General features: G+C 36.0%; 2 protein-coding genes across 2 annotated transcripts; one reads left to right on the forward strand and one right to left on the reverse strand.

Moving 5' to 3' along the window:
• The first annotated feature begins 4,324 nt into the window (after nucleotides 1–4,324).
• On the forward strand, nucleotides 4,325–5,257 carry LOC116468180 (olfactory receptor 5AR1). Its single transcript, XM_032151784.2, has one exon. It carries the CDS (start codon nucleotides 4,325–4,327, stop codon nucleotides 5,255–5,257), a length of 933 nt encoding a protein of 310 aa, XP_032007675.1.
• Nucleotides 5,258–14,905: 9,648 nt separating this feature from the next.
• Nucleotides 14,906–15,841, reverse strand: LOC116468429 (olfactory receptor 2G3-like). The gene has a single exon (XM_032151998.1). It carries the CDS (start codon nucleotides 15,839–15,841, stop codon nucleotides 14,906–14,908), a length of 936 nt encoding a protein of 311 aa, XP_032007889.1.
• Nucleotides 15,842–20,776: the final 4,935 nt, after the last annotated feature.

Here is a 20,776-nt window from a genome sequence, read left to right on the forward strand (position 1 = left end):
ATTTATGCTTCTTCATTTTCTTCATAGGTAAATGTTGGTTTCTCCAAGGAATTTCAATAAGACTTTGTTTGTGGTAGCTCTTTTATGCCACTTGAAATTAGTTTTAAAAAGCTTTACTGAGTTATAAATGATACACAGATAACTACACGTATTTAATGTGTAAAGTTTGATGAGTTTAGACAAGAAAACACCCATGATATCAACACCACAATCAAGGTAATAGAAATATCTAACACCACCCAGGGTTTCCCTGTGTTCCATTATTTTTGTTTTTAATTAGAAATAACTCTGTATTTATTTATTTCTAAGCATTATAGCAATACATATATGCCAGTTTATAAAACACAGAAAGTAACCTCCTCTTTCAAAAGACTTTCAGGCATCAGCAAAAAGACTTTTCTTAACCACTCCCTGATTCTCATTATGTAAGCATCTTTAGGTTGCATGAAACACCCCATGCAGTGCTTCTCACTAAGTCAATCATCACTAGAATGCTTTAAAAAATTCCCCTGTGTTTCCTTCTTTTATCATTCAATTTGAAGGAGAAGAGAGTGAAATTCCTTGGAGGATCACAGTTCATCGAATCTTTGTATTTCCTGTGAGTGCATAAAGTACTTCTGGGAATTGTTTGTAACACTTAAATACCTCCTGCACACAGGAGCAAGGGTTGGGTGAGCTAGTAGCTCAGACAACGACCAGATTGATTCACTGTGTTTCGATTCTTCTCAGAATATATCTTTGGTACAACCCATCAAAGAAGAGGAACACTCAACCTCTCACCAACAGGTAGAAAGCAGGTCAGATCATAGGTCTGAATGTAGAACGCGATGTGACCTGTTGGGTGGAGTGTTACGCTGCCCAGTGCCCCTTTGAGCATGGGTTCTGCTTGGCACAGGGTCCCTGCCATTTTAATATTTCAAAAAAAGACAAAACCATGAGTTTGTTTTTTAGGATATCTCGTTACAAGTATAAATTCAAAAAATGCTAGGAATGGAAGATTCTACAGAGTTTGTATTCGCCACCCCATCTGTGTTACAGATAAGGAAGGTGCATCTAATGTGTCAATTTACTGAGATTAAACAATTTATTCTTTAAAAAAACATAGGACTGTAACCAGGATCTCCAGACTCTTGCTCCACTATTCTTTCCATATGAACTTGAAAAAACAAGTGATACATAGAAATCTAAAATACATTTTTCCTTTATTTATTTCCATAACAGAATACTTGTGCGGTCTTTTGTTAAATATTTGAGTTTATTATTAACAATGGAATATGCTTATTTGCTGAATATTCTACCATTTCTTTAAGAGTGTAATGGGCTGAACGTTGGCTACATGGGACCAAAAAGAAAAGCGTAGAGGTTTTCTTTCCTTTTGTCTTAGTCAAGCTCAATTTTGAATATTACAACTTTGTCTCTAAATATCATTTAATGGAATTACTACAAAATTAAATTTATGTCTCCCTAAAAGTTCAGGCAGTTCGTGATACATCTTCTCTAGGGAATAAGCATGAAACATTTTTTCTAGAAATTATGAATGCATACTCATCTAATAAATTAAAACATCTGTACTTGCACACAATGGACAATTGCATTAAGCACCTAACACATGATTTCACTAAATTCAGCCCTTGGTATATATTCTAATCAATTTTTACAGAAAGTTTTTAGGGGAGGCATTCTTAGTCTCAATGAACAAATGAAAAATTATGACTCCAAGAAGCTAAGTATTCTGCTGAAAATCTGGAGTAGCAGATGGTAAAACCTGAAATTGTCTGTCCACTGTAAATGAGAACAGGCAGAATGCTTTATGGCTTCTCATACACTGCTTTATTTAACCAGAGCCTCGAATCTACAAGGGAGGAAGGAATTATTTTATAATTACATTTTCCAATCAAATGAAATGGATTGACTGGCACATACCCAGCTGTGGATTAGAGTCCTGATTCCTAGTGCTTCTTACAAGGTTATCTCTTAGTCCTTTAAATATTGCAGTCTGGTATCTGCATTTTAATTAGTGTCTGAGTCTGTTTCCTCATCTATAAAAGTATAAGTATAGGCCAGGCACAATGGCTCACGCCTGTAATCCTAGCACTTCGGGAGGCCAAGGCAGTTGGATCACCTGAGGTCAGCAGTTCGAGACCAGCCTGGCCTACATGGTGAAATCCCATTTCTACTAAAAATAGAAAAATTAGCCAGGTGTGGTGGCGAGCACCTGTAGTCCCAGCTACTCAGGAGGCTGAGGCAGGAGAATTGCTTGAACCCAGGAGGCAGAGGTTGCTGCAGTGAGCTGAGATCATGCCACTGCACTTCAGCCTGGGAGACACAGTGAAACTCCGTCTTAACAACACATACATACATACATACATACATACATACATACATACATACATACATACATAAAGTATAAGTATAAATTTGGCTAGATGGGTCCTTTTTCAACAATAGGATTATTTTTTCTCTTGCTAAAGTTGAAGAACATGCTGACAAATATTAGATCTTTTTTTTTTTTTGTGGTTGTTGTTTGTTTGTTTTGTTTTTCCTGGTAGGTTATTTTAAAATTCCTGCATGAAGGAATGGGGAAAAAATGAATACAATGAATACAGCACTACATAGGGAATTGGTAGTCCCAAGTTCAATGGCTGACCCTGCAACTCACAGAATCAGCAAGTGACTGTCAGCCCCCTCAACCTAAGTTTTTATTTCCTCATCAATTTAACCTCTGAAGGGATGTCTGCATTCACATGTAGTGAGAAATAGCTGAACTGCAGTAGGGGCAAGTATTCTCTTCTTTATTTGTAGTAGCTTTATTCAGGTATAACTGACGTACAACAAATTAAATATGTTTGAAATATAAAATGTGATATGTCTTAATATATGTATACACTCACAAAACCATTATCACCTGCAAAATAGTAAATAAATCTATTACCCCCAAAAGTTTTCTCATGCCTCTTGATACTCCCTCCCCTCTGCTCCACCTCACACATACCTCTATCCAGGTGACTATTGATCTACCTCCTATCAATATTCATTATCTTAAGCTTTCTAGATTTTATAAATGGAATCACACAAGGTGTACTCTTTTTTATCTGGCTGTTTTCTCTCAGTCTAATTATTTTGAGATTTATTCAACACGTTGTATGTATCAATAATCTGATTCTTTTAATCGTTAAGTAGCATTTCATTTTATGGACATACCCCAATTTACTTACCCTGTCACTTGTGTACAGTTAGGCTGTTTTCAGGGTTAGTTGATGGCTGAATCATAGAGTTGGTATGCATATTTTTGAGTTTATAAGAAACTACAAAACGGTTTTCCAAAGTGGTTTTACTACTTTACATTTCTACCAATAATGATAAAATTTCCAATTACTCCATTTCCTTGTCAACACTTGGTATAGTCAGTCTTTTAAAATTTTAATCATTAGTGTGTAACATTATTTTATTGTGGTTTTAACTTGTATTCCCCTAATGAATATTTGAGCATTTTTACGCAATCATTTGTGATTCAGTCATCTCCTTTGGTGAGTATCTATTGAAATTTTTGACCAATTCTTATTGGATTGTTTGATTTATTATTATTAGGTATTAAAATGTCTTTGTATGTTATGGATACAAGTTTTTTAAATCGGAAATATGTTTTTTTTAATTTCTCTCGTGCTACTCAGTAACTCTGGCTTTTTAAAAATTATCATTTACTGTCTTTTCTTATATGTCTGATCTTCTGTTCCAAGTATTTCACTTTCTGTATATGTGTGATGTGTTATACTTTGAGGTCCTTGTGTCACTTATTTTCCTTTCTATGTCTACCTGTGATGAAAATTAAAGTTTATTCATTATCTGAATTTATGTTTGCTTTCTTTCAGAAAGAAGAAATACCCAACACTGTTCTTCTTTACTCATTATTAAGACACACAATTGTGCAGACTGAGTCAAACATCTAGCATCACGTGATAAATGACCCCAGAGCACCAAGGTCATTGGAGAAGCAGAACTTGCCATTCCCAAGAAGTTAACACCTCCTCATGCTGTCAATGGGCACATGGAGAGGACACATCACCATTTTAACAAAGCATTTGAGTTATTCTATTGGTCATAGAATCTAATTACTGGAAAGATTTTTACGAATCATCCTAAACAAAGCCTTCATTTACTGTAGAACTATATGTATACACATATACACAATAGATAAATACATATATATGTATATTGCAATATCTCTGGCATATGATTGCTCGTCTTTAGTTTGAATATTTTCAGTGACAGGGAATTTACTACATCTATCAAAAAACTAAATCCAGGCACACATACACGTGAAGTAATGGATAAAGAAAACCACTCAATGGTGACTGAGTTTATCTTCATGGGCATCACCCAGGACCCTCAGATGCAGATCATCTTCTTTGTGATCTTCCTCATAGTTTACCTGGTTAATGTAGTGGGGAATGTTGGTATGATTATCCTGATTATAACAGACACTCAGCTTCACACACCCATGTATTTTTTCCTCTGCAACCTCTCCTTTGCTGACCTGGGCTACTCCTCAGCCATTGCCCCCAGGATGCTGGCTGACTTCCTAACAAAGCACAAAGTTATCTCCTTCTCCAGCTGTGCCACCCAGTTTGCTTTTTTTGTAGGTTTTGTGGATGCTGAGTGCTATGTCCTGGCAGCCATGGCCTATGATCGTTTTGTGGCCATTTGTCGACCCCTCCACTACAGCACCCTCATGTGCAAGCGGGTCTGCTTGGCTCTCATGCTGGGCTCTTACCTGGCTGGTCTAGTGAGCTTAGTAGCCCACACTACCCTCACTTTCAGCCTGAGTTACTGTGGCTCCAACATCATCAATCATTTCTTCTGCGAAATCCCACCACTCTTGGCCCTCTCTTGCTCAGACACCTACATCAGTGAGATCGTGCTCTTCAGCTTGTGTGGCTTCATTGAATTCAGCACCATCCTCATCATCTTCATCTCCTATAACTTTATCCTTGTTGCAATCATCAGAATGCGTTCAGCTGAAGGCCGCCTTAAGGCTTTCTCCACCTGCGGGTCTCACCTTACTGCTGTCACCCTCTTCTATGGTACAGTCATGTTTATGTACCTGAGGCCAACATCCAGCCACTCCCTGGATCAAGACAAGTGGGCCTCTGTGTTCTATACGATTATCATCCCCATGTTAAATCCCTTGATCTACAGTTTGCGGAACAAGGATGTGAAAGCTGCTTTCAAAAAGCTAATTGGAAAAAAGTCTCAATAATAACACAAAATGAAAATCTGTTTCTGTCATAGGTAAATGATAGTAGTAGAAAGACACAGAAAATGCAAATAACTTTTCAATAAACACTACCCAAGTTACCATCTCCTTGCTAAGTGAATATTAAATTCTGAAGGGTGGGCTCTAATCCTTAACTCTACAGTCTGAAAGAAATATAAACTAAATTAGTATTTTTGAAAGACATACTGGGCAAGCTGCATTCATTTCTTATTTAAAGTTGGTTCACATATTAATTAGAAACTGGGACGGGACTCGGTAAGAGAAAGAAACAATCAATAACTCTGAACAATTTTTTTTTCCCCTGGGGTCATGAGGAATGCCAGGTCCAAATGTTGAATTTTTTTTTCCTCTCAAAAGAAGTCAGAGAAAATGTAGTTAAAAACATGGAGAATGAGGCTGGTGTGAGGGACAATTTAATTCAGTCTGAGTTCTATCCATTCATATATTTAGCAAAAAATTTCAAGTGTTATGTATGTGCCAGGTCCTAGAGGACATAAACACAAGGCTTTTTTGCCAACAAGGAGTTTGCTGTGCTTCCAGTGACTGTATTGTCTCTCTGAATCTGCCGCTACCGGTAACTAAATCAGTGACTATGCAAAGTCCAAGGATAAGAGCCGGATATTTAAGTTCTGCTGATAACTAGCTATAATCAGGGAATAAAATCGTCTTCTTTTTCTGTCCTCAGCTTTCCCTTTAGTGGGTCAAGTGGGTGTGTTCAACTAATAACCACAGGATTTGTTTGACCTTCTCTACCTAATGTTAAAAAGGAGTAGGCATCATAGTTTTGTCAACTGTATATATTGACATCTTCTTGGCCCTCAGAGGAAATCCAAGAGTTCTGGGCCTCTAAGAAAGATAAAGCTGGACGCAATCTCTAAGGCTGATTTTAGCAAGATTGTAATGTCTACAAGGTTAGCTTACCTGCTCCCATCTAAAATTAGTCCTGTCTTGTATCTTAATTAGACCCTAGCTTTCCCTGGGGTGCCATGGGTCTCCATGCCCTCCACCAGCATCCACAGGCCCTTTTCAAAGAACAGTCTCATTAATCCTGATATATGAATGACTAACAAGAAAAAATTATATAATTTTTATTCACATGTTCTAAAGGCTACAAGATATTCAATTGAAAACAAGAATGTCAGGTATCAGCAGCAGATTGAGATCTTGGAAAAGCTAACATTTTCCCAGATGTGCTGAAATTCTGTCACAATAACAGTTTTGAATACTTATAATCAATCATCTTTCTATTTCAACCCTTCCTCCAGTGTAACATAGTTAAAAGTCAGGGAAACACAATGGTTGCCTTAAAGTATAAAGCTGCCATATTCATCATGAAAGGCACTGAAGAGTTTTTAAGATAAAAAACCTAGGATTTACTGGGGTTTATCTGTACACAAGTTGTAATTGATCTAGTTTAAAATTAGTCACATCATAACTCATTTTGGGGAAAGAACCACCTGTAGCTAATGCACAGATACAGAGTTGACAGTTCAGAAACAGTCCAAACCTAGCCTTCAGTTTCTTTTTTTCACCATTGTGAAAATCATGTATGCTCTGTGAAATGTAAGAAAAAAGGGCTTTCCTATCCCATTAACTACAAATCAAGTATATGTTATAACTGAAAGAGCAGTTGCCTTAGAATCAGGAATCTTGGAATCCCATTGCTAAGTCTCTAATCAGTCACCTTGTGGCTACAGGGCTACCTTTTCTCATTTCCTGTACTCACACAATAAACAAACCACTTTAATCTTATTAAATTCATACAATAATCATTTGAAATAGACATTACCCTCATTTTACTTATTTTAAATTATTATTTTAATTTTTTATTTATTTTTAATTTTTGTGGGTACATAGTAGGTGTACATATTTATGGGGTACATGAGATGTTTTGATACAGGCATGCAATGTGAAATAAGTACATCATGAAGAATGGAGTATCCATCCCCTCAGGCATTTATCCTTTGAGTTACAAATAATCCAATTACATTCTTTAATTTATTTTAAAACATGCAATTAAGTTATTATTGACTATAGTCACCCTATTGTGCTATTGAATAATAGGTCTTATTCATTCTTTTTCTATTTACTATTCAGCCATTAAAAAAAAAGAATGAGATCCAGCCATTTGCAACAACATGGATGGAATTGGAGATCACTGTGTTAAGCGAAATAAACCAGGCATTGCCCTAATTTTAAAGAGGATAAAACTGAAGCCCAGATAGGTCAACAAATTTGTCAACATGAAGAGATAGAAAAAAAAAAATCGATCCAAGCCTGCACTTTCCACTGACTACTGGCAAACATTCGGGTTTTGGACTATTTATAAAGGAGCCTTCACATAGGTTCTGCTATTTTCCAGCTGTGTGACCTTGAGCAAGTTGCTTGATCTCTTTAAGCCTGTTTCTTCATGTGCCAAGTGGGAATAATAATACTTATCCTTTAGCATTTTAAAAATATAAGCTGCAATCTCTATAAAGTATTTGTTATATAAAACAACATTTAATAAACGTGAATTCCTCTTATTTTCCTTCATTTATATGTTAAGTATTCATAATTATGCCATCAATGTGATATAATAAAATAAGGACACTAACTGTTTTGTTTTGGGTGTAGTTAGTGGTACAAATATTCACAAAAATTGATAATGGCAAGATAAAAATGGGTAGAAGTTGGAAAATCTTGGTCTTAGTCCCAGTCCCACCAATAATTGTCTCAAATCCCTTAATCACTGTACCTCAGTCTCTTCAATAAAATGAGAACTATTATTTATACCTCATCTATCATATATGTTTGCCCAAATAAGAAGTCAATAAATATTTTGTGTTTTAAAAAGCCTGACTTCTCTTTCACAGATTAACAACTTTTTCCAGTAATAAAATCAAACAAAAGTAAACATGCCAATCATATTCTCTACAGTATGCTGCAAAATCATATGAATTGAGGTTTTCTCAAACCAACAAAGAGGTGGTAACCACTGTACTGGGGGCTGTGAAGGCAAAATTGATGCAGAAATGGTTAAGAGCAGGGATGTCAGAATGAGATATAGCTGAGATTCAATTCCGCATTCTCTATTCTTGAACTGTATGGCCTCAGGTGAGAATTTTCTAAGCAATCTGTGCTTAAGACTTGGTGGGCAATATAAGATATATACCTGACCTCATGGAGTGTGCATTTGTAGGGAGATAAAATAGATCGAATACCTTGTATCACAGGAAAAATAATAATAAATGCCAAAAAGGACTCACAAAGTTCTGTAATAGCTCATACTAAAAGACATCCTCTCCCAAGAGAGCATTAGATTAGAAGCTTTATGGAGGAGAGGGCATTTGGGTTGTCTTTGTTTTTTGTTTTTGTTTTTGTTTTTGTTTTTATTTTTATTTATTTTTTTATTTATTTATTTTATTTTTATTATTATTATACTTTAAGTTTTAGGGTACACGTGCACAACATGCAGGTTAGTTACATATGTATACATGTGCCATGTTGGTGTGCTGCACCCATTAACTCATCATTTAGCATTAGGTATATCTCCTAATGCTGTCCCTCCCCCCTCTCCCCACCCCACAACAGTCCCCAGTGGTGTGTGATGTTCCCCTTCCTGTGTCCATGTGTTCTCTTTGATCAGTTCCCACCTATGAGTGAGAACATGTGGTGTTTGGTTTTTTGTCCTTGTGATAGTTTGCTGAGAATGATGGTTTCCAGCTTCATCCATGTCCCTACAAAAGACATGAACTCATCATTTTTTATGGCTGCATAGTATTCCATGGTGTATATGTGCCATATTTTCTTAATCCAGTCTATCGTTGTTGGACATTTGGGTTGGTTCCAAGTCTTTGCTATTGTGAATAGTGTTGCAATAAACATATGTGTGCATGTGTCTTTATAGCAGCATGATTTATAATCCTTTGGGTATATAAAAAGAAACCACCATCAGAGTGAACAGGCAACCTACAGAATGGGAGAAAATTTTTGCAACCTACTCATCTGACAAAGGGCTAATATCCAGAATCTATAATGAACTCCAACAAATTCACAAGAAAAAAAAAACAATCCCATCAAAAAGTGGGCAAAGGATATGAACAGACACTTCTCAAAAGAAGACATTTATGCAGCCAAAAAACACAAGAAAAAATGCTCATCATCACTGGCCATCAGAGAAATGGGTTGTCTTTGAAACAAGAACAGAGGAAAGCAAACGAGATAGAAAATATCAGAGGGAAGGAACATACTGAATAAGGCAAAGAGGCTGGAAACAATGGAATGAGGCTATTTGGGCTGGGTGCTCAGTGGGAGTGTTGAAGGTGGAATGTAGCTCAATAATAAGGCATCAATTTAAAGACATGGGAGTTTATCCCTTGGAGCAGAGATTTCTGACACATATCCATTATTAGAGCAACCTTTGGGAAAACCAGTGCAGCCACACAGCCATCAGGCTGGCAAATCCAAGTAGGTAAGCATTTTCCAGGTGGGTTAGTGGAGTCTGGAGCTTAAGGATTAGCGTAAGAAAATCATGCACAGGGAAAAATGTCCTGCTATACTTAGTTCAGTGTGACTTTAACAGTGGCTATAACTATAATTATTCTGAAAACATATATTGTTATGGGTATTGGGACATCTGGACTTTCTGTTGTTGTAGGAGTTTGTCATTGCAGGCATTACCAAGGTACTTTCTTAGCTGTAAATATCTTAAGACCCTGGGTTATGACTAGTAAGGAATGTGCCTTGCTAGTTTTACAATGGAATTAATTTTAAAATGGTGTCACTCTAGCTCCCCTAGTCTCCTGCTTCCCTAGCAATATGTCCTGGGACATATTAAGTGGGCAACAAATGATCATCGAACAAATGAATGACCACACCTTGCTGGGCTAGAGAAGAACTACTGAAACTTAGATCCATTTCTGGGTCTTAGAAAATGTACTGGAGATATGCATGAGCTCCCTAAGATTCCTAGGACAGTATTAGTAGCCTTCTTTCTTAAGATGATGACACTGAAGTTATGAAAGTTAAAATGGCTTGTCAATGTGCTTTTAGCTTATAAGTAGTGGAGCTGGAATCACAGCTATAATTTCTCCTTATTCTTGCTCCAATATTTTATAGAATAGAGAAATATATAGCATTGTAGAAAGTGGCTACCTGATTAGAATTGGGGAGGAAGTTTAGGAAACTTCTATAAAGGGCTGGATGTGTGGATTCTTCAGTCTAGTGATTTGATTAATCAGTCAGGATTTACACAAGATTGTATTATGAAGCACTTGTTGAAAAATCCACATTTGCCTATGACTACAGAGAGCTAAATTTTTGCAAGGTCAAATGGGCTAGAAAGGCCATTATAACATGAATAGGTAGAAAGAAAGAGACAAAATAAGAGCTGATATTCAAGAAGCATTTCAGATTCCATATTTGCTGAAAGAGTGATATTGATTAGGCATAGTTAGTTTCACTATGAAACCAAGTCCTCCTTAACATTTTATAAACCTCATACTTTGTAATTGTGGTACTAATTAAGTTTTTCAAGTTAAGAGAAAGATATCCATTAGGAAAAATGGTAACAGAATCTATGATAGTAGTGTTTATTATATCCTTTATACCAAAAGTGATGACATTAAAACCTTGCAATGTTGCATTATTCTTAAAATTAAACAGCCAAGTCCAAAAAGTGAAAACAAAAAAGCCATCTCAGAAGAAATTTTGACAGTTTATAGTAAATCTATTTTCAAGGACAATAGAGATGATGATGTCAGATGATAGATAGATAGATGATAGACAGATAGATAGATAGATGATAGATAGATAGATGATAGATAGATAGATAGATATTTAGAGATGATCAAATCTAAAGACGGTCTCATTTTTTAAATGAAGGAAATGAAGTCAATTAGAAAAGAACTTATTTCCCATATTCATAGCTAAATTAGAACCATGCAATTATACTTTTATTCTTCTCATTTTAAATACAGTCTAATAATAAACAATAATATTGATCAAGCACTGAAAAAATGTAGTTTATGACAAGTCTATTCTCTAATTATTTTGTTTACTCTAGATTTTATTTTAAAATGCTGGTTTGTTTTCTTGCTATGTTGTTCTCAATTACTGTAGTCCTAAACAAATGCAGAGAAAAAATCATCCAATTGAACATTTGGATGGTTGTGAAGGTTGTGAAGGACCAGTAATTGTTTAGTTCACCATTCTTTGTGTTAATCTTAAAATCAGTTGTTCTTGGCTGAACTTGGTGGCTCACGCCTGTAATCCCAGCACTTGGGGAGGCTGAGGCAGGCAGATCACGAGGTCAGGAGATGGAAACCGCCCTGGCTAACGTGGTGAAACCCCGTCTGTACTAAAAATACAAAAAAATTAGCCAGACGTGGTCGCGGGCGCCTGTAGTCCCAGCTACTCGGGAGGCTGAGGCAGGAGAATGGCATGAACTCAGGAGGTGGAGCTGGCAGTGAGTTGAGATAGCGCCACTGCACTCCAGCCAGGGTGACAGAGTGAGACTCCGTCTCAAAAAAAAAAAAACAATTGTTCTTTGTTCTAACATAGGATTACCAGTTAAATATCTTTAAAATATTTTATTTTCTTTTTATGTCAAAAGAAACAAACATAGGCAAGGTGGAAACTTTGACTGAAGAAGTCTAGATAAGACATAGGATAGGAAACAGGCTATCTGGATTGCATTATTTGTTGTAGTTCACCCAACTTTAAATTACTGACTACAAACACACTGGTGAAAAATGAATGAATGGATCCACATTTTCACCAAGTCCTGTGCTCTTGGGATCGCTATAATTAAAAAAAAAAAAAATCAAAAAAATAGTTGTTGCCCTGGATATGGTGAACAGGAAACACTTCTACACTGCCGGTGGGAATGTAAACTAGTACAACTATGGAAAGCAGTGTGGAGATTCCTTAAAGAACTAAAAATAGAACTACCATTTGATCCAGCAATCCCACTACTGGGCATCTACCCAGCGGAAAAGAAGTCATTATATGAAAAAGATACTTGCACACACTTTGATAGCAGTATGATTCGCAATTGGAAAAATGTGGAACCAACCCAAATGTCCATCAATCAACGAGTGAATAAAGAAACTGTGATATGATTTCATACTACTCAGCCATAAAAAGAAATGAATTAATGGCATTCACAGTGACCTGGATGAGATTGGAAACTATTTTTCTAAGTGAACTAACTCAGGAATGAAAAACCAAACATCATTATGTTCTCACTCATAAGTGGGAGCTAAGCTATGAGAATGCAAAAGCATAAGAAGGACACAATGGACTTTGGAGACTCAGGGTGAAAGGGTAGGAAGGGGGTGAGGGATAAAAGACAACAAATAGGGTGCAGTGAATACTGCTCGGGTAATGGGTGCACCAAAATCTCACAAATCACCACTAACGAACTTACTCATGTAACCAAACACCACCCGATGCCCCAATAACCTATAGAAATAAAAAAAATTAAAATGAATAAATGAAGTCAAGCAATTGGTTTAAATAATGAATTGCTAAAAAGCAAATATTTACTTCCACTTGTTTGATATATTTATAAAAACTAAGAGCCCTTATGAGAAGGGTTTCGCAATGTTTTCTGCATTTTTAATTCATTCATTTTTAGAGTTCAAGAGGTAAGATGGGCTAATAATATTGTGAATCAAAAAATAAATGTTTTAATTGAATATACATTTAGATATTTTGTGTTTTTTAAACTAATAAAATATTATATTTCTGCTTGTTTATTTGATAATGTCTGAGAGAATTTTAAATGTTACTTTTGCTTTTAATAAATTGTTTAAAAGGAAATTTGTTAAACTATATATTTCTATTCCTACTTTACATATTAATCAAATATAAAATATATCAAGTCATCCATAAAGCAAGGTGAATATAAAAAGCAACAACAACGAAAAAAAAGACTACTGTGTAAAGAATTAGACTATTTGGCTAGTGATTTTGCTTTTAGCTTTTTAAATATTTTTGATTTTAAGTCAGTGATGTCTACTCTACCTATGCAGTTAGACATGTCTTATTTATTGTTTATATATGATCTTTATATTTGGTTAGAAAAAAATTGTTTCATTTTAGTTGTTGGATATATCTGAAAGATGAACTTAAAAAAAAATTTACTCTACATTGTTGAATAAACCAGTGAGAAACTTTTAGAGTTTGTCCATATTAATTAAATATTAATAATATTAATCATTTATTAATTTTATTAATACTAAATTATATTTAGCTACTCTTTTACTTCAAAGAATAATTTTCCTTCAACATACTGGCTGGAAATGCTCTTTTTCACAAATGTGTGCTGCTAGTTAAGGTCCACCACACATCACACAGAAAAATCTCATGAAATCATTAGTTGTGCTGTATCACTCTTCTTCAGAATACTTACATTTTACTAAGAATAAGCCTCTACTGCACTCCACAGTCCCTCAGCCTTGCATGGGCTAGAAGCTGCTCCCCCAGCCGGACCTCCAATGGTCTGGCTTATTTCCTCAAAGGCAGCACCACTCTTTTACATCTCCAGTTTTGGTCCAACAACTCTTTACTACGAAAGACCTCAATCTTTCTCTTGAATCTCCTTCTGGTCCTTGCATGCAATCTCCTCAGAGGAGGACATCCTACCTATTGCCTATCATTGCCTCTTGAAAATTATTTCTTTATTACAGCTATCAAAATTTGTCACTTTATGTATAATGTATATAACATAGACAATACGTATATGACATATATATGCTTTGAGGAAAAGACACATTTCTATTCTGTTTAACATTATATTACATAGTCATGCAATAATAGGCTGTCAATGAATAAATGAATCCTTTAACATGTTAATTAATATTTGACCAAATCTTCTGCTTCTGATCATTGCCATCCTCCTGTGCACACAATTAGTCTAAGGTCACCAGGAACAAACTTATACATAGACAAATTAAGATGCTTCTGACCCATTTCAAAGATAGGGAACACACATCAGGGGAACCATGGACTATTTCTTCAAACATAGGAAGAAATAGAGCTATCACAGGATTTGTAGGAAGAAAGGAGTTTAGGTGAAATTTAAATGAAGCAATATTTTGATAGAATATTACAAAGTAGGGTATGTAAAGGGAACAATGATAAGTCCAAACCAAAAATTAGATACAGGGTCTTGTTTTCCTGGAAACTACAAAGTTAACACAGATATGGACTGTTGCATTAAAAAACCTTTAATCTGAATTCCTGCACCTGAGTTGGAAACTGAGATTTCTCCTCTGGATCAAAGTGACTTAGATTCTCCAGCACAGAGAAAAATATTTCACCTCACTGATAAAATTTCAAAAAATTAATTTCAGATAGTCTGTGATTTTAAAGAAACAGGTGTTTTGTTTTGTTTTGTTTTGTTTTTCAGTGAGTAACATAAGAGCAGTAGCTCAATGAAGGGACTTGTTTGGACACATTAAAGCCCTGCCATGTTCTTGGAGGAAACATTTTTTTCTGCTGAATTTACACCTGGGTTTATGTGCCCTTTATAAATGGCAGGGCAGATGTTGACTTTCCAAGCTATTTTTTACTCTATCACTTCATAATTAGAAGGTAATTATGTTAGATTAAGAGTGAAGGTTAGTGTCTCATTAACAGCTGTCACGTCCTCTGCTTTGCAATAGCTCTCCTTAAAGCTCCTTTCACATCTTGGTTCCACAGGCTGTAAATCAAGGGGTTAAGCATGGGTGTGACCACCGTGTAGAAAACTGCAATGATCTTGCCACCTGCCCAGGAGGACCTCGACTGGGGTCTCCTGTACATGAAGATGGCAGTCCCATAAAATAAGGTTACCACTGTCAAATGGGAGGTACAGGTGGATAATGCCTTATACCGCCCAGAGGCTGACCGCATCCTGAGAACAGATTGAAGGATCCGGACATAGGAAACAACAATGAGGAGGAAAGAGATGAAGACAATGATGATACTGAAGATAAAAACAACCAGCTCTGTGAATGAGGTGTCGGTGCAAGCCAGCCTCAGGACAGAAGGTACCTCACAGAAAAAGTGATTCAGGATATTCGGCCCACAGTAGGGCAAACTCAATGTGAGAACATTGATAACCATGGAACTCAGGAAGCTACTGGACCAAGAAATAACTGCCAGTTGAATGCAGGTGTTTTGGTCCATAATGAAAGTATAATGAAGAGGGTGACAAATGGCTACATATCTGTCATAAGCCATGACACCAAGGAGGACACACTCAATCATTCCAAAGGAGAGGGAGAAGTACATCTGAGTAGCGCAGCTGGAGAATGAGATGGTGCTCTTTTTCCCCGCCATGTTGGACAGCATTTGGGAGACATTGGTGGATGTGTAGCAAATGTCCTGAAAGGATAAATTAGTGAGAAAGAAGTACATGGGGGTTTGGAGGTGAGGTTCCATCTGGATAATAGTTATGATTATAACATTTCCAGCCACCGTTGATAAATAGAAGAACAAGAACATAATAAAAAGAATCAGCTGTATCTTTGGTTCAGAGGACAACCCCAGGAACACAAATTCAGTGACACTGAAGTTTGTATTTATTGACTCCATCTTTCAAGGCATCTTCCTCTCATAGAACCATTGACTCACCTGAAGACAAAATCAAATGCCCTATATGTCAGAGTTTTGGAAATTCAAGATGGAAAAAATAAGGATAAATCTTGGTCTAAGACTGTGTCCTGAGTATCTGAGTTTGAGTACAAATGAAAATCTTTTCTTCTGCATTTTCAAGGAATATTTGATGAGATCAGAGTGTCAAATTCAAATACTGATTTGAGTTAAGCAAATGTTCTTTCCTTTTCTGAAAGGGAATGCTCTTTTGCCTATTCATAATCATTTCAAACTTGATTCATTCTTCAAAGACTTAGTCACACTTCACTTTCTTCACAAAGATCTGATTCTTGTTGTTGTTGTTGTTCTCCACCTAACAGAGCAGCACAACACATCACTCAAATAAATGGCAATGAAGATTATTGCTTTATGCATTACCCCACTAATCCACACATAAAGCCAAGCTTCCTCTACATTACCCTGATGCAACCTTCTAGTCCTTAGACACCCTGACACCAAAAAAAGACTGTGCACACTAACAAAAACCGTCATGAGGCACATTAATTGCCAATTTTTCCACCTTACCATTTCCATACTGTGGAATCTGGGATGATCTTATGATGCATAAAATGAGAATAATAATAGAATATATTTCATGATAAATTTTAAAGACTAAAATTAATAATGTATACAAATAATTTAAGACAATGTCTACACATGGGAAGTAATCTAGAAACAGCATCTATTATTAACAGACCTAATAACATAAAGTGATTTTACATTCCTCTGGAATTTGCCACTCTAACAATAATAATTTCAATAAAATAATGTTAATTAAAATTATCTAGACAAGTTAAAGTTACTAGGTCTATTTACTGAGAGCTCCTTGAGCCCCTACCTGCACCTATTTGCTCTCAGTTCTTATATAGTGTTAGTATGTTTGATTAACTGACTTCTAGCCTGGAGCAGTTCAAGAGGAGTAACTTAAAAAGCTATTTAGTAATGAAAAACCTAGAAGTAGGCATAGTTAAATAGCAAAAAGTAGCTGTCAATCATTCATCCATTCATTTATTAATTCTTTTTTTATTTCTTTGGTCTTTTTTTCTTCCTTTCAAAACCATCTTTTTGATATTGTAGTATGTAGTAGACACAGGGTATACATTGGTAAATATAACATGTATTCATAATACTGTCATGAGCTTACAGTCACGGCAAGTTGCAGTAAAGGAAGCAAACTAGTTCCTAAGGGAGTGGAGACTCTTGCTCAAGAAGACATTAAAGAAACAAGTAGTTGCAGGTCAAGAAAAACAATATATCAAAGTAGCTTTTTGTAAATAATATTGACTCCCATGTAGTATGTGTTAGATGGCTTTCACAAGCTTTGATTTAAATCATGGTTTTCAAATCAAATAATTCTATGCACTGGCAAATATTTTCATTTAAAATTTCATGTCCAGGGATAAGAAAAGATGGACCTGGAAGGAGGAGAGAGAAATCAAATCACAGTGTCCTACTTCATCGGAGGCAGGAGGGAGAGCAGTGGATAGGAGAAGCTACAGAATTCCCTTCCAGGCCTCCAAACAGCAATCAGAAAGTTCTGCTGTAAATAAGAAATGCTCTGATGATCTTTAGAAGTGATTCTAGACTACAGTGGCAACAAATGACATCCGCAGTGAGTTTCTCTATTGACAACATGACCCAGACAACATGATCTATTGACAACATGGGCCAATCCAGAGACCACGTTACTAGTGGTGAAACACACAGGACCCACCATCAAAGGGCCTGAATTACATGCCCAGCTCCACCACTGGCCCACTGGAAGCTCTGTGCAATTCACACCACCAGTCCGTGTCTCATTTTCCTCATGTGCAGGATAGGGTAAAACTAGCATCTACCTCCTAGAGACGCTGAAAAAATTAAATGAGATACTGCATGTAAATCACCTAAAACACCTAACTAGGTATAGATGGTAAGTGCTCAATACATGTTAACTATTATCATTTCATTATCTATACATGTTAATTATTATCATTTTACTATCTATATTTATAACTATATCATTTCATTATATTGTGTGATACTCATTAGAGGATTTTTGTTATGTATACAGAATAAGAATTATTGGCAACCCTTCCAAAAAAATGACAGAACTTATCCAAGACCTTTTGAGGATTTATTTTAATATACATACAAGTACCTACAACATATGTAAGTAGGATAGTTATATCTATACCATCTATATCTACATCTATACATAGTAAGAAGACCACACCAAAAATAATAGTCTTGGTTCAATAGGTATGCATGTACAAATAAAATTGGATCTTTTTTTTTTTATTATTATACTTTAGGTTTTAGGGTACATGTGCACAATGTGCAGGTTTGTTACATATGTATCCATGTGCCATGTTGATTTCCTGCACCCATTAACTCGTCATTTAGCATTAGGTATATCTCCTAATGCTGTCCCTCCCCCCTCCCCCCACCCCACAACAGTCCCCAGAGTGTGATGTTCCCCTTCCTGTGTCCATTAGTTCTCATTGTTCGATTCCCACCTATGAGTGAGAACATGCGGTGTTTGGTTTTTTGTCCTTGCGATAGTTTACTGAGAATGATGTTTTCCAGTTTCATCCATGTCCCTACAAAGGACATGATCTCATCATTTTTTATGGCTGCATAGTATTCCATGATGTATATCTGCCACATTTTCTTAATCCAGTCTATTGTTGTTGGAAATTTGGGTTGGTTACAACTCTTTGTTATTGTGAATAGTGCCGCAATAAACATACGTATGCATGTGTCTTTATAGCAGCATGATTTATAGTCCTTTGGGTATATACCCAGTAATGGGATGGCTGGGTCAAATGGTATTTCTAGTTCTAGATCCCTGAGGAATCGCCACACTGACTTCTACAATGGTTGAACCAGTTGACAGTCCCACCAACAGTGTAAAAGTGTTCCTATTTCTCCACATCCTCTCCAGCACCTGTTGTTTCCTGAATTTTTAATGATGGCCATTCTAACTGGTGTGAGATGGCATCTCATTGTGGTTTTGATTTGCATTTCTCTGATGGCCAGTGATGATGAGCATTTCTTCATGTGTTTTTTGGCTGCATAAATGTCTTCTTTTGAGAAGTGTCTGTTCATGTCCTTTGCCCACTTTTTGATGGAGTTGTTTGTTTTTTTCTTGTAAATTTGTTTGAGTTCATTGTTGATTCTGGATATTAGCCCTCTGTCAGATGAGTAGGTTACAAAAATTTTCTCCCATTCTGTAGGTTGCCTGTTCACTCTGATAGTAGTTTCTTTTGCTGTGCAGAAGCTCTTTAGTTTAATTAGATCCCAAAAGTCTGCTGGAGGCATCATGCTACCTGACTTCAAACTATACTACAAGGCTACAGTAACCAAAACAGCATGGTACTGGTACCACAACAGAGACATAGATCAATGGAACAGAACAGAGCCCTCAGAAATGATGCCACATATCTACAACTATCTGATCTTTGACAAACCTGACAAAAACAAGAAATGGGGAAAGGGTTCCCTATTTAATAAATGGTGCTGGGAAAACTGGCTAGCCATATGTAGAAAGCAGAAACTGGATCCCTTCCTTACACCTTATACAAAAATTAATTCAAGATGGATTAAAGACTTAAATGTTAGACCTAAGACCATTAAAATCCTACAAGAAAACCTAGGCAATACCATTCAGGACATAGGTGTGGGCAAGGACTTCATGTCTAAAACACCAAAAGCAATGGCAACAAAATTGGATCTTAAAAAGAAACATTAAATATTTTTGGTCAACTTCTAAACATTGACTACATTTTGAAGATTAAAAAAAAAGAATAATCCCTTTGTCTCTCTGCATTCACAATTGCATCAAAGAGCATCTTCAGTCACATTACAGCTGCAGCTGCTGAAAGCCAGCTACAAATTATTCAACTGTGCAGTGCTTCAGAATATAAATCTATTCTGTTCTTACAACACACAAAGTTTCATCTCCTTCACAAGGAAAGAGAAATAAAGACATCTTTGGAAATAAATGTAACACCCACAGTATGAAGCAAACTCACCAAATTAAACATGGAGTTTCAAGAAACCCAGACATTTTGTAATCATTTCTGGATTTCATATATGCTCCTGATTAAATAAGCAATTGCCTAATTAGTTATGTACCCTTGATTTACCTCACAAAGTAAAAGCTACTATTGCCAAATGCCCTTTCAACTTGTATGCCTGGAAATGTCCTGTTAAGTCTTTTCGTACTAGCCATGCAGGGCATCCTGTTTGTCTTTAGTTTTCTGGGGGTCCTACTATGTTTGTTTATGTTTCTCCAGCCCATAGCACATAATGAACACTATGTAATGCTGCCAGAGCTCAAATAAACCCTTCCTATTTTCTACTCTTCTTAAGTTTTTATCTTATATTAGGAATAAATTTACTCTCATGGTAGGCATCATATCAGTCGAAGCTTATTGTCAAGCAATCATTTATCTGTTCTTTACTGAACAACACTAATGCTCAAAAGCCATCTAATTCTATTTTAAAAAGTTGACAAAAAGGCACAACCTGTGGCTAACTTACCCTTTACCCTATGCCAGGGTATGTGGAATTATATCAACACCTTAGGCATTGTATGTATTAAATGGATAAATGACTCATCTTTTTATTCTGCAAATCATAGAAAGAAACCTGATATATCTTTTACATCAAAGTAGAAAAGTCTAATTTTGTTTCATAAATTCAAGATTTGCAAAAGCTAAAAACTTTAATCTCTGTAATTTAAACCACCAGTACAGGCGAATACATTTCTTTCTCCAATGCATAATTAAATTTATTACTTACATTTGGTAGATAGGTTTGACAGATAGTGATGATATTGTTAGTCTCCAGTAATACTTCATTTTCAGAATATAATTTTGCAAAGCAATG

The sequence above is a fragment of the Hylobates moloch genome, unplaced genomic scaffold (genome assembly GCF_009828535.3).
Source record: "Hylobates moloch isolate HMO894 unplaced genomic scaffold, HMol_V3 SCAFFOLD_5, whole genome shotgun sequence".
Taxonomy (NCBI): domain Eukaryota; kingdom Metazoa; phylum Chordata; class Mammalia; order Primates; family Hylobatidae; genus Hylobates; species Hylobates moloch.

What these genes read in the sequence shown, in the direction of transcription:
- LOC116468180 (XM_032151784.2), top strand. Translation starts at nt 4,325, where the DNA reads ATGGATAAAGAAAACCACTCAATGGTGACTGAGTTTATCTTCATGGGC.
- LOC116468429 (XM_032151998.1), bottom strand. Translation starts at nt 15,841, where the DNA reads ATGGAGTCAATAAATACAAACTTCAGTGTCACTGAATTTGTGTTCCTG.